At 41.7% G+C, this 12852-nt stretch overlaps 1 protein-coding gene and 2 pseudogenes across 3 annotated transcripts; all 3 read left to right on the top strand.

Moving 5' to 3' along the window:
- Window positions 1-1926: 1926 nt before the first annotated feature.
- Window positions 1927-4535, top strand: AT1G43745 (annotated as a pseudogene; the record flags this gene model as incomplete). The annotated part of the gene is made up of 1 exon: window positions 1927-4535.
- A 980-nt stretch (window positions 4536-5515) lies between these two features.
- On the top strand, window positions 5516-7578 carry AT1G43740 (annotated as a pseudogene; the record flags this gene model as incomplete). The annotated part of the gene is given in 2 exon segments: window positions 5516-6934; window positions 6949-7578.
- Window positions 7579-10869: 3291 nt separating this feature from the next.
- AT1G43730 (RNA-directed DNA polymerase (reverse transcriptase)-related family protein) lies at window positions 10870-11931 on the top strand (the record flags this gene model as incomplete). Its single annotated transcript, NM_103499.1, has 2 exons — window positions 10870-11196; window positions 11296-11931. 2 exons carry the CDS (start codon window positions 10870-10872, stop codon window positions 11929-11931), a joined length of 963 nt encoding a protein of 320 aa, NP_175039.1.
- Between the last annotated feature and the right edge of the window lie 921 nt (window positions 11932-12852).

The raw sequence follows: 12852 nt of genomic DNA, 5'->3' as shown, positions 1-12852 counted from the left end.
TAGAGATCATTCAACCTAGCACTCTAGAACTAGCAACATGGACATTGAGACTATCTATTTTACATGCATATTTTGGTTCTGAATCCCCACCTTCAAACCTCACTCCTAACCTAGTTCTATTGTTGCTTGAGGATAAGCAAAGAGCTAAGTTTAGGGGTGTTGATAACACTAGATTTTAACCTTTTTAAGCCCTTGTTTTTTATGCATTTAGTTTAGTTTCAAGTCTCTTTTTATGCATTCTTAGTCTCTTTTCCTTCTTTTGCACATTTTGCATTGCATTGCATAGCATACTTGCATTTGGAGTGTTTTGCAGATGAATTAGGTACTTTTGGACTCAACTTGGAGGTTTCTAGCACAAGGGATGGACAGACTCGAGTTCGGGGGACCTAAGGAAGGATTTGAAGTATACTCGGCCTATGTACTCGGTTGGAGGCCGAGTGGAGCACACGTGAAGAACAAGGAGCCTACTCGACCAAGGCACTCGGCTGGAGGCCGAGTTGTGCACTTAAGGATGAAGAGAAGCCACTCGACCAAGCCACTCGGCCTATGGCCGAGCTGTGTGACCAAGACCAAGCCACTCGGCTTTTCTACTCGGCCTAGGGCCGAGCGCTCCTGCGCCGACTTATCTATTTTGTCTTATTCCCAATTAGGGAAACCTAGGATTGCCTATAAATAGACCTCTTATGTTTTTGCCCAAAATATCTGAGCTTTGTCCGCTGGATATTAGGGTTCTTTGATTTTCTTTTGCATTTTCTGGTTGTTGTGTTGAGAATTTGGATTTGATTTCTTCTGCAAACTTGTTTATCTAATTGAGATCTATCTTTTGCTAAGTTTATAATGATTTCTGGGTTTTATGAATTTTCTGGGTTTTGTTCTATGATGTTCTTCAGTGTTCTTGAGTAGTGTTCTTCAGAGTTCTTGAGGATGGGTTAGGTTTAGGTGGATTCCTCTCTTCTTTAGCTAGCTAAGTGATTATATGCATGATTCCCTTCTGTTTTAGGAGTTCTTAATGCTATTTTCTTTCTGATCAATTGAAAATTGATTTCAGACTTTCTCCATCCAAAAGGTGTTTGATAAAATGTCTGAACCAACTAATTTTAGAGATTTGTAGATTCTAGCCCAAGGCATTGGATGTTTAGACTGCTTATTGACTTCAATAGATTGGTGTTTAAAACCTGCTTTATTATGTTTCATCAATGGAAATTGAGATTAAGAAGTTCTAAAGTTATGAGAATCATTCACACGGAAGTGGCTTGATTTGGTTTTGAATCTATTGTCTAGGGATAGCTTGATTGAGTTTGTTAGTTAGCTAATGGATTGAGGAGTCCACTAAGACCAATTACCCCATTCTTAAGAGCTCTGTTTAGTTTATTCGTGCAAAACTCGTGTTTTTAGTACTCTGTTCGTTTCGTGCAAAATTGGTGTTTTTAGTATTGGACTCGACCTTCTTACTCGTTTGCTCGACTGAGTGCTTTACCTAGTGCTTGGTTTACTTTCTGTTCTTGTCATTTGAGTCCTTTATCTTCTGCTTAGTATAGTTTTATTCCTGAATTTGATTTGCATGTTAACTTGTTGCTTAGGTTTTTGTAGAAACACACCAAACCTATTCACACTTGGCTTGACTTAGTATTCTCTGATCATATCCTGATTGATAGCAATTACACCCATTTAGATTGACAACTTAAATGCTGCAATGACATAAGATGCACTTAGGGAATTGACACACCGAAAACACTTGTATCAATTTGGCGCCGTTGCCATTTGGGTGTTTTTCTTGTTACATTTAGGATTTCTGAGTTATTAAGATCAAGTTCTATTTCTTTCTTTCTGGTTACTCACTTGTTTCTTCATTTGCTTGTTTTTGTCTTGCAGGTACTCCTACTCGACTAGCACGTCGAGTACATCAACCGAGTAAGATCAAAACGTATGCAAACTCGTTCTCAAGGTTCTGGTAATCTCCTGCTATACAGAGACGACATCGACAGGATTCAGCGTGAACTCAGGGAACAACAAGCCACTTCAAACCCAGTAGTGATGGCTAATGAGGTGAATGCTAATGAGTTGCCAGGCAACATTGGTGCTGGTGATGCACCTAGAAACCACCATCAGAGAGCTGGTATTGTCCCACCTCCTATTCAGAACAACAACTTTGAGATCAAGAGTGGTCTTATCTCCATGATTCAAAGCAACAAGTTTCATGGACTGCCAATGGAGGACCCATTGGACCATCTTGATAACTTTGATAGACTCTGTAGTCTCACCAAGATCAATGGAGTTAGTGAAGACAGCTTCAAGCTCAGGTTATTCCCTTTCTCACTAGGAGATAAAGCTCATCTTTGGGAAAAGACTTTGCCCGTTGATTCTGTAGACACTTTGGATGACTGCAAGAAGGCTTTCCTAGCCAAGTTCTTCTCTAACTCAAGAACGGCTAGATTGAGGAATGAGATCTCGGGATTCAATCAGAAGAATTCGGAATCATTCGCTGAGGCATGGGAGCGTTTTAAAGGATATAGCACTCAGTGCCCGCACCACGGATTCAAGAAGGCTTCCCTACTCAGTACTCTATACCGAGGTGCCTTACCAAAGATCCGGATGCTCTTGGACACAACTTCCAATGGTAACTTTCTCAACAAAGATGTAGCTGAAGGTTGGGAACTTGTTGAAAACCTAGCACAATCTGATGGGAATTACAATGAGAACTACGATCGCACTAACAGAGGCAGTAGCGATTCTGAGGATAGGCACAAAAGGAGAACAAAGCTCTTAATGATAAGATTGACAAATTGGTGCTTGCTCAACAGAGAAATGTCCACTACATTACAGAAGAAGAGCTTACACAACTCCAAGAAGGGGAGAATCTTACTATTGAGGAGGTGAGCTACCTACAAAATCAAGGTGGCTACAACAAGGGATTCAACAACTACAAACCCCCTCACCCTAATCTCTCTTACAGAAGCAACAATGTGGCAAACCCACAAGATCAAGTGTACCCCCCACAGAACCAACCACCTCAAGCTAAGCCCTTTATACCCTATAACCAAGGCTACAACCAAAAGCAGAACTTTGGACCTCCAGGCTTCACCCAGCAGCCACAGCAAACTTCAGCACAAGACTCAGAGATGAAGACTCTACTTCATCAGCTTTTGCAAGGACAGGCCTCATGCTCCATGACCATGGATAAGAAGCTAGCTGAGCTCACCACCAGGATTGATTGCTCTTATAATGACCTGAATATAAAGATAGACGCACTTAACACTAGAGTCAAGACCATGGAAGGACACATTGCTTCTACTTCAGCTCCTAAGCACCCTGGACAACTTCCTAGAAACTCTGTTCAAAATCCAAAGGAGTATGCCCATGCTATCACCACAGTGAGTACTTCTGCCACTGCGGACAGTGGGATTCAAGAAGGGGAGGTTTTGAGACCAAGATCAAGACAGGAGATTGAACTCGACTTCTTTGCTTGGCTTGTCGAACGAGCATATGACCCGAGCAACCCAATCCGTATTCCACCTGCCTATGAACCTAAACCATACTTTCCAGAAAGGATTGCACAAGTTAATGCAAGGATCTTCCAGAAACACAAGATGATGTTCATAAAGTGTATCAAAGAGTTAGAAGAGAAGATACCTTTGGTTGATACTCCCAAGGAAGTAATCATGGAAAGACCCCAAGAAGCTCAGCAAATAGTTGAATTGAGTTTTGAGTGCAGCGCTATCATTCAAAGGAAGGTGATACCAAAGAAGCTAGGTGATCCAGGTTCCTTTACTCTACCTTGTTCACTAGGACCCTTAGTGTTCAACAATAGTCTTTGTGATTTGGGAGCTTCAGTTAGTTTGATGCCTTTGTCTGTTGCAAAGAGATTGTGATTTAATAAGTTCAAGCCTAGCAGCATTCATCTTATTCTAGCTGATAGATCAGTGAGAGTGCCTCATGGGATGCTAGAAGACTTACCGGTAAAGATCGGATCGATTGAGATTCCAACCGACTTTGTGGTTCTAGAGATGGATGAGGAACCGAAAGACCCTCTCATTCTTGGGAGACCATTTTTAGCAACTGCGGGCGCTCTTATCGATGTGCAAATGGGTAAGATCGACTTGAACCTTGGTAAGAATCTCCATATGAGCTTTGACATTGCTAAGAAGATGAAGAAGCCCACTATAGAAGGGCAGCTTTTCTTCATTGAAGAAGGAAATTTAGATGCTGAGTTGTTGAGTGGGTTAGAAAATCCTATTCCGTACTCCATTCCGACTCACCACCTAGGAGAGCCCGAGGAGCTTCTTATGATAGAAGGAGGACCTAGCTTAGAGGTTGAGACTAAGGGGAACCATTTTGATGTTGGTCCTATTGCTAGAGAGCTTATGGAGCTCAGGAAACAGTATGGAGCTCAAGGAGAGACCATGGAAAAGTTGGACCTCAAGATGGAGGAGCTGAACTACGCTATCCTGGAGCTTAAGGAGATGATTAAAGGTTACCCAGGTCCTGAGATTGATGAATACTTTGAGGAACCCCGATCTTGGAAAAGAGGACTATAGTACTGATGAGAAGGAGGCTTACTTTGAGGAAAGATCAAATGAGTACTCCACACTCCAGCTATCAAGAGAAAATGCGGAGTATGATTCAGACTTTGAGGATTCAGCAAGTGAGGATGAGGACTTCTCAGTTCCTCTCCTCAATCTCTTCTCTACCTAAACATTGTGAGAGTCAAGCTTAAGGACTTTAAACAAGCTCACTTGGGAGGAAATCCCATGTCTATCCTTGTATATATTGCTTTCTTGTTATTTTTGATGTTTTTGTTTAAGTGTTTCAGGGAAAAAGACTTCTGGAGAATTTCAGGTCACACTCGACCGTACTACTCGGCTGTAGGCCGAGTGTGGGCTTCAATCGACCAAAGGCCCAAGATTGAATAGTACTCGGACCACACCACTCGGCCCAAGGTCGAGTATGGGCCTCACTGTTCAAAGGCCCAACAAGATGCAGCACTCGGCCCGAAGCCGAGTCAGAAAAAGAAGCCCATCAGGCCCAACACTGTACTCGACACGCGCGTCGAGTATGTCGGCCGAGTTCACACGTGCGAGGTTAACACAATTCAAATTCAAATTTGAATTCGAATTTGCTCGGCCCCACCAATCAAATCCTGCTCCCCAAAGCCCTTCAAAGATTCTGCTGCAAATAGTGAGACATGTCCCCTTGACCAAATGAAGGGTGCGGATCTAAGGTGTTTGGAGGGCTAGGATCAAATCTTCTTGTCTATAAAACCACACTCAACAAGCTAAGTCACTCACACTCTCTCTTTGCTCAAAAATTTCGAATTTTACTCCTTCTCTCCAAACATTTCAAGTTCTTACTCCCACTTCTCTAGATTTCTCAGAAATTTTACCAAAATCTCTTGTTACAAACCTTTTCAAAACCTCTCTTGCAACCTTTGTTCATTCTTAAACATCAATTTCTCTTCTACTTTGACCTACCTTTGGTTATTTTGTGGTGACTACCTGCAGTAAATCATCCCAAGATCATGAATCCCGAGGAATCAAGAAGGAGAGCCTCTGCTCGAGCCGTGGCAAGAGGGTATGAGATGATTAATGAGAAGAATCAGTCAAAGAATCAGGAAGCTGCGAGTCCTGGTTTTACTCGGATGACAGGCCGAGTACAATGGCCGAGTATGGCCCCGGAGTCCTCTATGGGTCTTTCTGCGGCTGCTCAAGAGAAAATAGCAAGAGGCAAGAGGGTCTTGGAGTCCGAGCCAGTTGCAGAAGAAGAAGTGCCTGAGATAGAGAAGGAAGCATCTGAGGAAGATGCGCAAGTTGATGAAGAGGTCCCGATAGTTCCTACAAGTAGAAGAAGGAACACCATGAGGAGAAAGAAAGAACCTACCATTGAAGAGCACTACCAATATCTCATGGAGCTGAGTTTTGAGGGGACAAGATATCTCCATAGATCTACCATGCAAGCTTTGGGGATATGTAGGGATGTTGACAACCTCATGGAGATGGCCAAGCTGGAGACCTTTTTCTCCTACAAGTGTGAAGGGTACAAAACTGAGAGCTGCCAATTCCTAGCCACTTTGAAGCTTCATTTCTATGCTGAAGAAAGGGAGAGAGAGCTGCATAAGGGAGTTGGCTATATCACATTCATGGTGTTTGGAATTCAATACTCGGTTCCCATTAGGCAGTTGGATGTTGTTTTCAAGTTCCCCACCAAGTATGGAATCCGCCAAAACTTTAGCAAGGACGAGCTCCTTGATCTATGGTTGACAATCGCCGGTCCACTCCCCTACAAGTCATCTAGGGCCAAGAGTTCGTTGATAAGGAGCCCGGTGCTTAGGTATCTCCACCTTTGCATTGCAAGTGCTTTCTTCCCGAAGAAGACAACCGGCCATGTTAATGAGGGAGAGCTGAAGTTGCTTGATCTCACCTTATGCTTCATTTTGGGGCGCACAAGGAATGGGATAGAGATGGAAGGGGATAGGGCTGATACATCCCTTTCGGTGGTGTTGATTGATCACTTGATTGGTTTTAGGGAGTATGCAGCCGGAATCCACCAATCCGACTATGGAGGAAGCTTATGTGCTGGAGGAGTGATCACGCCCATCCTAATAGCCGTTGGAGTTCCTCTTCATACCCCAACTCACACAGCAACCTACATCGATATGGAGTATTTGAAGAGGAAGTGCTACTTGGATAGGTCTGCTCAAGCGGATCAACTCTATTTCAAGTTCAAGCACTCCACGCTAGGGCTCTCTAGGCTAGCACTCCCTTGCAAGAAGTTCACCACCATTAGGATTGGGAACAACATTGACTTTAATCCTCCTCAATCGATCTTAGTCAATGTCCTTGCGCCCCTACAAGCAGAGCCGAGCATAGGGAGTGAGTCTCAAGAAGAAGGAGCAGAGTGGAATGAAGAAGAAGCTGGCAGGAAGCCTATACTCGGCCGAGTAACTTTCAGCAGGCCGAGTATGGCCAGGCCGAGTATGGCCAGGCCGAGTTTGAACAAGCTGAGTTCAGTCAAGCTGAACAGTTTGATGAACAAGAAGATTCGTGCGAAGCTGCAGCAGAGCAGTTTTTCTTTGAGGATTATGCTGAGTCCGATCAAGAGAGAGATCCCGGTCAAGTTCACAAGAAGTTGGGAATGCTCAAAGGTTTGGGCAAGTTTCAGAGGAAGTTGTTCAGTGGGTTGAAGAAGAAGGTGAGAAAGATGAAGAGAGCAATGGACGGCATGACGGTTCAGATTCAGGAGCTGCAACGAAGACAGAGATCACCACCACCTCGACCCGAGTTCAGGAGAAGTAACTCAACAAGTGTGGCACCGCGAAGGGACGCTCGTTTCGACCCGCCAAGAGCCTCAAACTACGAGCTCGGGAGGAGCTCCACCTTCTCAGATCGCCGTTTCAACAGCCGCCTTCCCGGTCCAGTGAACCAGTTGGTTCTGAACGCTAACCCAAGCCGAGAGGAGTACTACCCGGGCTACATGCCCGACGGGTCAACCGAGTACAACCCCAACAACCCCAACACCTCCACACGTGATCCTGAGTACACACAAGACCGCCTGGACGAGTTTGTCCAGAACCTCTTCGTTTAAATGTTGAGGTATCACTCCATTTCACTGTATATATCATTGCATTTCTTTTATTTCTTGCTTTGTGTGGTTATTTCTCTTGAATTCTTCTTTGAATTTTTATTACACAAGGGACTGTGTAATTTAAGTTAGGGGGAGGGTTCAAGATGTATCTAACATTGTTTCATGTTTTCTTATTCAAATTTTGCATCATCTAAGGCATAGAAAACCCATAAAAATTTGAAAATTTTCGAAAATGATTCCAAAAAAATAGAGTGTCATATAGTTTGCATTTGCATTAATAGGACTGTTTTTAGAATGTTATCATATAGGTTGTTGCATTTTGCACTTGCATAGGGAATAATGATGATCATAGCCTTGTAAATTTGCAATGTTCACTAGATAGTTTCAATGCCCTTGTTGTTAGTTGTCTAGTGCTTAACCGATTGATCTTGAAGTAAAACCGCACCATCTTTTGAATTCATATATTTGATCTTTCCTTAGTCGAAACTTGCTGTGATTTGAAGCTATTCCCTATTAATTTGAACCATAATTTGACTTTTAATTATCATACTATGCATTGTTTGTTAAACTCATGGTCACCCTTAAAATATTTGGATCTTCTTATTCGTTTCACCACTCTTGTTGATCCAAATAGCTGTCTCTCACCTTTAGAGCAGTTTCCCCATACCCTAACCTAAGCCTTCTTTCAAGCCATATATCACTTGTGAGTGTTTGTGAGGTCTATTTTCGATTAAGCTTGGTAGAAAGTGTTAGGTTTGTAACGACAAAGATAGTATCTCATGTAGTTCTAGTTCGCGTTATCCGGACTAGATAGGACTAGGTGGGTACTTGTTCTATGGGTTGTGAAGAGTTTAAAATAGAAAAAGGGTTGAGTTCATTGTTTACAAGAAAAGGGAAAAGAATTCTAGGAGAAGTAAGCTAAAGAAGTTAGAAAAAGTCTAGTAAAGGGTTTGAGATTGTTAAAGAAAGAGATTGGGTTATTGTTAGCTAATAAAGAAGGGTAAAAAGCCCTAAGCTTAATAGAGATCAAAAACAGAACCTTAGTACTAAAGAAAGCCAAACCCGCTAGAAGTATCAAAGAGAAAAGAAAAGCTTCTCCTAGAGTTAAGAAAAAAAGAAAAGAATGGGTTAAGAAAGAGTTCAAAAGATTATGAATGCAAAAGGGTAGAGTCAAGTTCTTAATTAGGATGGGAGAGGGGATTGCCATTAGGTCTTCATTGATTATACTTTGGGTAGATGAGATCTTATCTTTGTATGCATAACTTGGGACTTACCTTTAGCATTCTACTAAAGCTTAATCATTCTTGAGAGATTCCTTGTTACTAAAGCCTATTCTTTAAGAGACCATTTTTGTCTCTTGACCCTTTGCCCTTAGCCAAATGAGTTTAGTATGCATTGTATAGTATGATCCATGGTTCTTGCTTAATGAATGTTAAAGGGAATATGCTGATTTGAATGCTTGAATAGACTAAGTGAAAGATTAGGTTGTGTTGTGAAGAAGATGGCTAAAGTTTTTAAGTAGAGATCATTCAACCTAGCACTCTAGAACTAGCAACATGGACATTGAGACTATCTATTTTACATGCATATTTTGGTTCTGAATCCCCACCTTCAAACCTCACTCCTAGCCTAGTTCTATTGTTGCTTGAGGACAAGCAAAGAGCTAAGTTTGGGGGTGTTGATAACACTAGATTTTAACCTTTTTAAGCCCTTGTTTTTCATGCATTTAGTTTAGTTTCAAGTCTCTTTTTATGCATTCTTAGTCTCTTTTCCTTCTTTTGCACATTTTGCATTGCATTGCATAGCATACTTGCATTTGGAGTGTTTTGCAGATGAATTAGGTACTTTTGGACTCAACTTGGAGGTTTCTAGCACAAGGGATGGACAGACTCGAGTTCGGGGGACCTAAGGAAGGATTTGAAGTATACTCGGCCTATGTACTCGGTTGGAGGCCGAGTGGAGCACACGTGAAGAACAAGGAGCCTACTCGACCAAGGCACTCGGCTGGAGGCCGAGTTGTGCACTTAAGGATGAAGAGAAGCCACTCGACCAAGCCACTCGGCCTAGGGCCGAGCTGTATGACCAAGACCAAGCCACTCGGCTTTTCTACTCGGCCTAGGGCCGAACGCTCCTGCGCCGACTTATCTATTTTGTCTTATTCCCAATTAGGGCAACCTAGGATTGCCTATAAATAGACCTCTTATGTTTTTGCCCAAAATATCTGAGCTTTGTCCGCTGGATATTAGGGTTCTTTGATTTTCTTTTGCATTTTCTGGTTGTTGTGTTGAGAATTTGGATTTGATTTCTTCTGCAAACTTGTTTATCTCATTGAGATCTATCTTTTGCTAAGTTTATAATGATTTCTGGGTTTTATGAATTTTCTGGGTTTTGTTCTATGATGTTCTTCAGTGTTCTTGAGTAGTGTTCTTCAAAGTTCTTGAGGATGGGTTAGGTTTAGGTGGATTCCTCTCTTCTTTAGCTAGCTAAGTGATTATATGCATGATTCCCTTCTGTTTTAGGAGTTCTTAATGCTATTTTCTTTCTGATCAATTGAAAATTGATTTCAGACTTTCTCCATCCAAAAGGTGTTTGATGAAATGTCTGAACCAACTAATTTCAGAGATTTGTAGATTCTAGCCCAAGGCATTGGATGTTTAGACTGCTTATTGACTTTAATAGATTGGTGTTTAAAGCCTGCTTTATTATGTTTCATCAATGGAAATTGAGATTAGGAAGTTCTAAAGTTATGAGAATCATTCACACGGAAGTGGCTTGATTTGGTTTTGAATCTATTGTCTAGGGATAACTTGATTGAGTTTGTTAGTTACCTAATGGATTGAGGAGTCCACTAAGACCAATTACCCCATTCTTAAGAGCTTTGTTTAGTTTATTCGTGCAAAACTCGTGTTTTTAGTACTCTGTTCGTTTCGTGCAAAATTGGTGTTTTTAGTATTGTACTCGACCTTCTTACTCGTTTGCTCGACCGAGTGCTTTACCTAGTGCTTGGTTTACTTTCTGTTCTTGTCATTTGAGTCCTTTATCTTCTGCTTAGTATAGTTTTATTCCTGAATTTGATTTGCATGTTAACTTGTTGCTTAGGTTTAGTAGAAACACACCAAACCTATTCACACTTGGCTTGACTTAGTATTCTCTGATCATATCCTGATTGATAGCAATTACACCCATTTGGATTGACACCTTAAATGCTGCAATGACATAAGATGCATTTAGGGAATTGACACACTGAAAACACTTGTATCAATTACTCGCCTCATTTCTAAGAGACTCAAGATGTTTATCCCTGATGTGGTGCAAGGGAATCAGGTGGGTTTCATTAAGGGTCGCCTCTTATGTGAAAACGTCCTTTTGGCTTCGGAGCTAGTCGAAAATTTTCTTGGTCAGAGGAATTTTTGGACTCTTAACTCTACAACTTCAGACAGCTGGATTTGGAGGAGGTTGTGTAAGCTCAGAGAAGTGGCTAGGCCTTTTGTTGTTTGTGATGTTGGGTCTGGGGTCACTGCGAAGTTTTGGCATGACAATTGGACTGGACACGGTCCTCTTATTGATTTAGTTGGTCCGTTAGGGCCGCAAACGGTGGGTCTGCCTATTGATGCTGTGGTTAGAGATGCGTTAAGGAACAGGTCCTGATGGATCGAATCTAGTCGCAGTAGAAGCCCGATCATCAATCAGCTTCAAAATCTTCTTCCAGTCGCGGAGGGATTGATTGATTGTCAGCATGACGACTCATTTATCTGGAAAACGGACCTTCATGCTCCTTCGAACATTTTCTCTACAGCGAAGACTTCGCTTGCTCTCCACCCGCAGAATCACATTGTCCCTTGGTATAAGGCGGTCTGGTTTAAGAATCATGTTCCAAAACATGCTTTCATTTGTTGGGTCGTGGCTTGGAATAGACTGCACACTCGGGATCGATTACGGAGCTGGGGGCTCTCGATTCCTGCAGTTTGTCTCCTTTGTAACTCTCATGATGAGTCCAGAGCTCATCTCTTCTTTGAGTGTCCTTTCTGTGGAGCCGTGTGGCGGTTCTTCACGGGTAGGGCTAATCTATTTCCTCCTGCGCAGCTCATGTATTGTCTAATCTGGCTTCTCAATCCCTCGAGGGATAAGAACACTACTCTCATTATCAGGCTAGCTTTTCAGGCTTATGTTTATGCTATTTGGCGTGAAAGGAATCTGTGTCTTCACACCGGAGTCGCTCGCGTCTTTGATTCGGTCCTGAAGGACATCCAGCTTACTATTCGTGCTCGATTGGATCCTATCTCTCGCATTACAGAACTTCATCCTTCTGCGCCTTCTGTTCTGAGGACTTGGTTCTCTCTATTCCAATCCTAGGACGTTTTCTGTGGTTTTTTGTGTTGTAGGTTTCCTTCCTTGGTTGTTTCTTGGGCCGTTCCCTGTTTGGCCTGTTTTTCTTCTCCTTGGTTTCTGCTGGGCTTTTGGGCATGTTCTAGTTTCTTTGCTTTTGTTTTAGTTGTTGGGCTTGCGTGCCTTTCGGGGGCCTACAAGCCTGATGTAAGGCTTTTTGGCCATGTAATCCTTCTTTTTAATGGAAATTTATGAAAAAAAAAAAAAAACATCTTTGGTTGGAACCAATGACAATATCTTAAAGACTACATCATCTAGCAACAAACTGATCATATCCATTGTAAACGAACCCTTCAATATCCCAAAAGTTTGCCTTAGTGGATTTTGTTGCCGATAAAAGAGTAAAACTAAAAAGGGTTAAAAGCATCTTCCGTATCAATTTTCCAAGCAAGAAGGCAAAATCAAACCATCCTCGACTCTTAGGAGAATATATATATATATATATATATATATATATATATATATATATATACTAAAGAAAAATTGGAAATCAACGAGAAAGGTTTAACCTCTAACTTCGTCGTCTTTTTTTAGTCAAAGAGCAACCCTACATTCTAATCAGAAGGGAAACCCTAAATCCTAATCAGAAGCAAAAAAGAAACGAAGAAAAACAAAAACGAAAACAAAAAGGAAAAATAACGTCTTGATCATACGACGCCGTTGGTAATTGGGAGTACAACAACACCCAATTACTACTGGTTTTTCGTTCTTTTTTTTTGAAACATAATTTTTTTTTGGAAGATCTATTTAATATATTAAACACATAATTCATGTTTACTTAATTTAAAGCTAAGTCGATTCTTTTTTAGATCTGTAGACAATATATTTGGCATTTTCCTAAAGTTGAGAGAAAGCTAGATAAGCCTAAGCCAGAGTATAATTGGCTCT

The sequence above is a fragment of the Arabidopsis thaliana genome (genome assembly GCF_000001735.4).
Source record: "Arabidopsis thaliana chromosome 1 sequence".
NCBI lineage: Eukaryota > Viridiplantae > Streptophyta > Magnoliopsida > Brassicales > Brassicaceae > Arabidopsis > Arabidopsis thaliana.
This window is presented reverse-complemented; position numbering and strand designations above follow the sequence as displayed.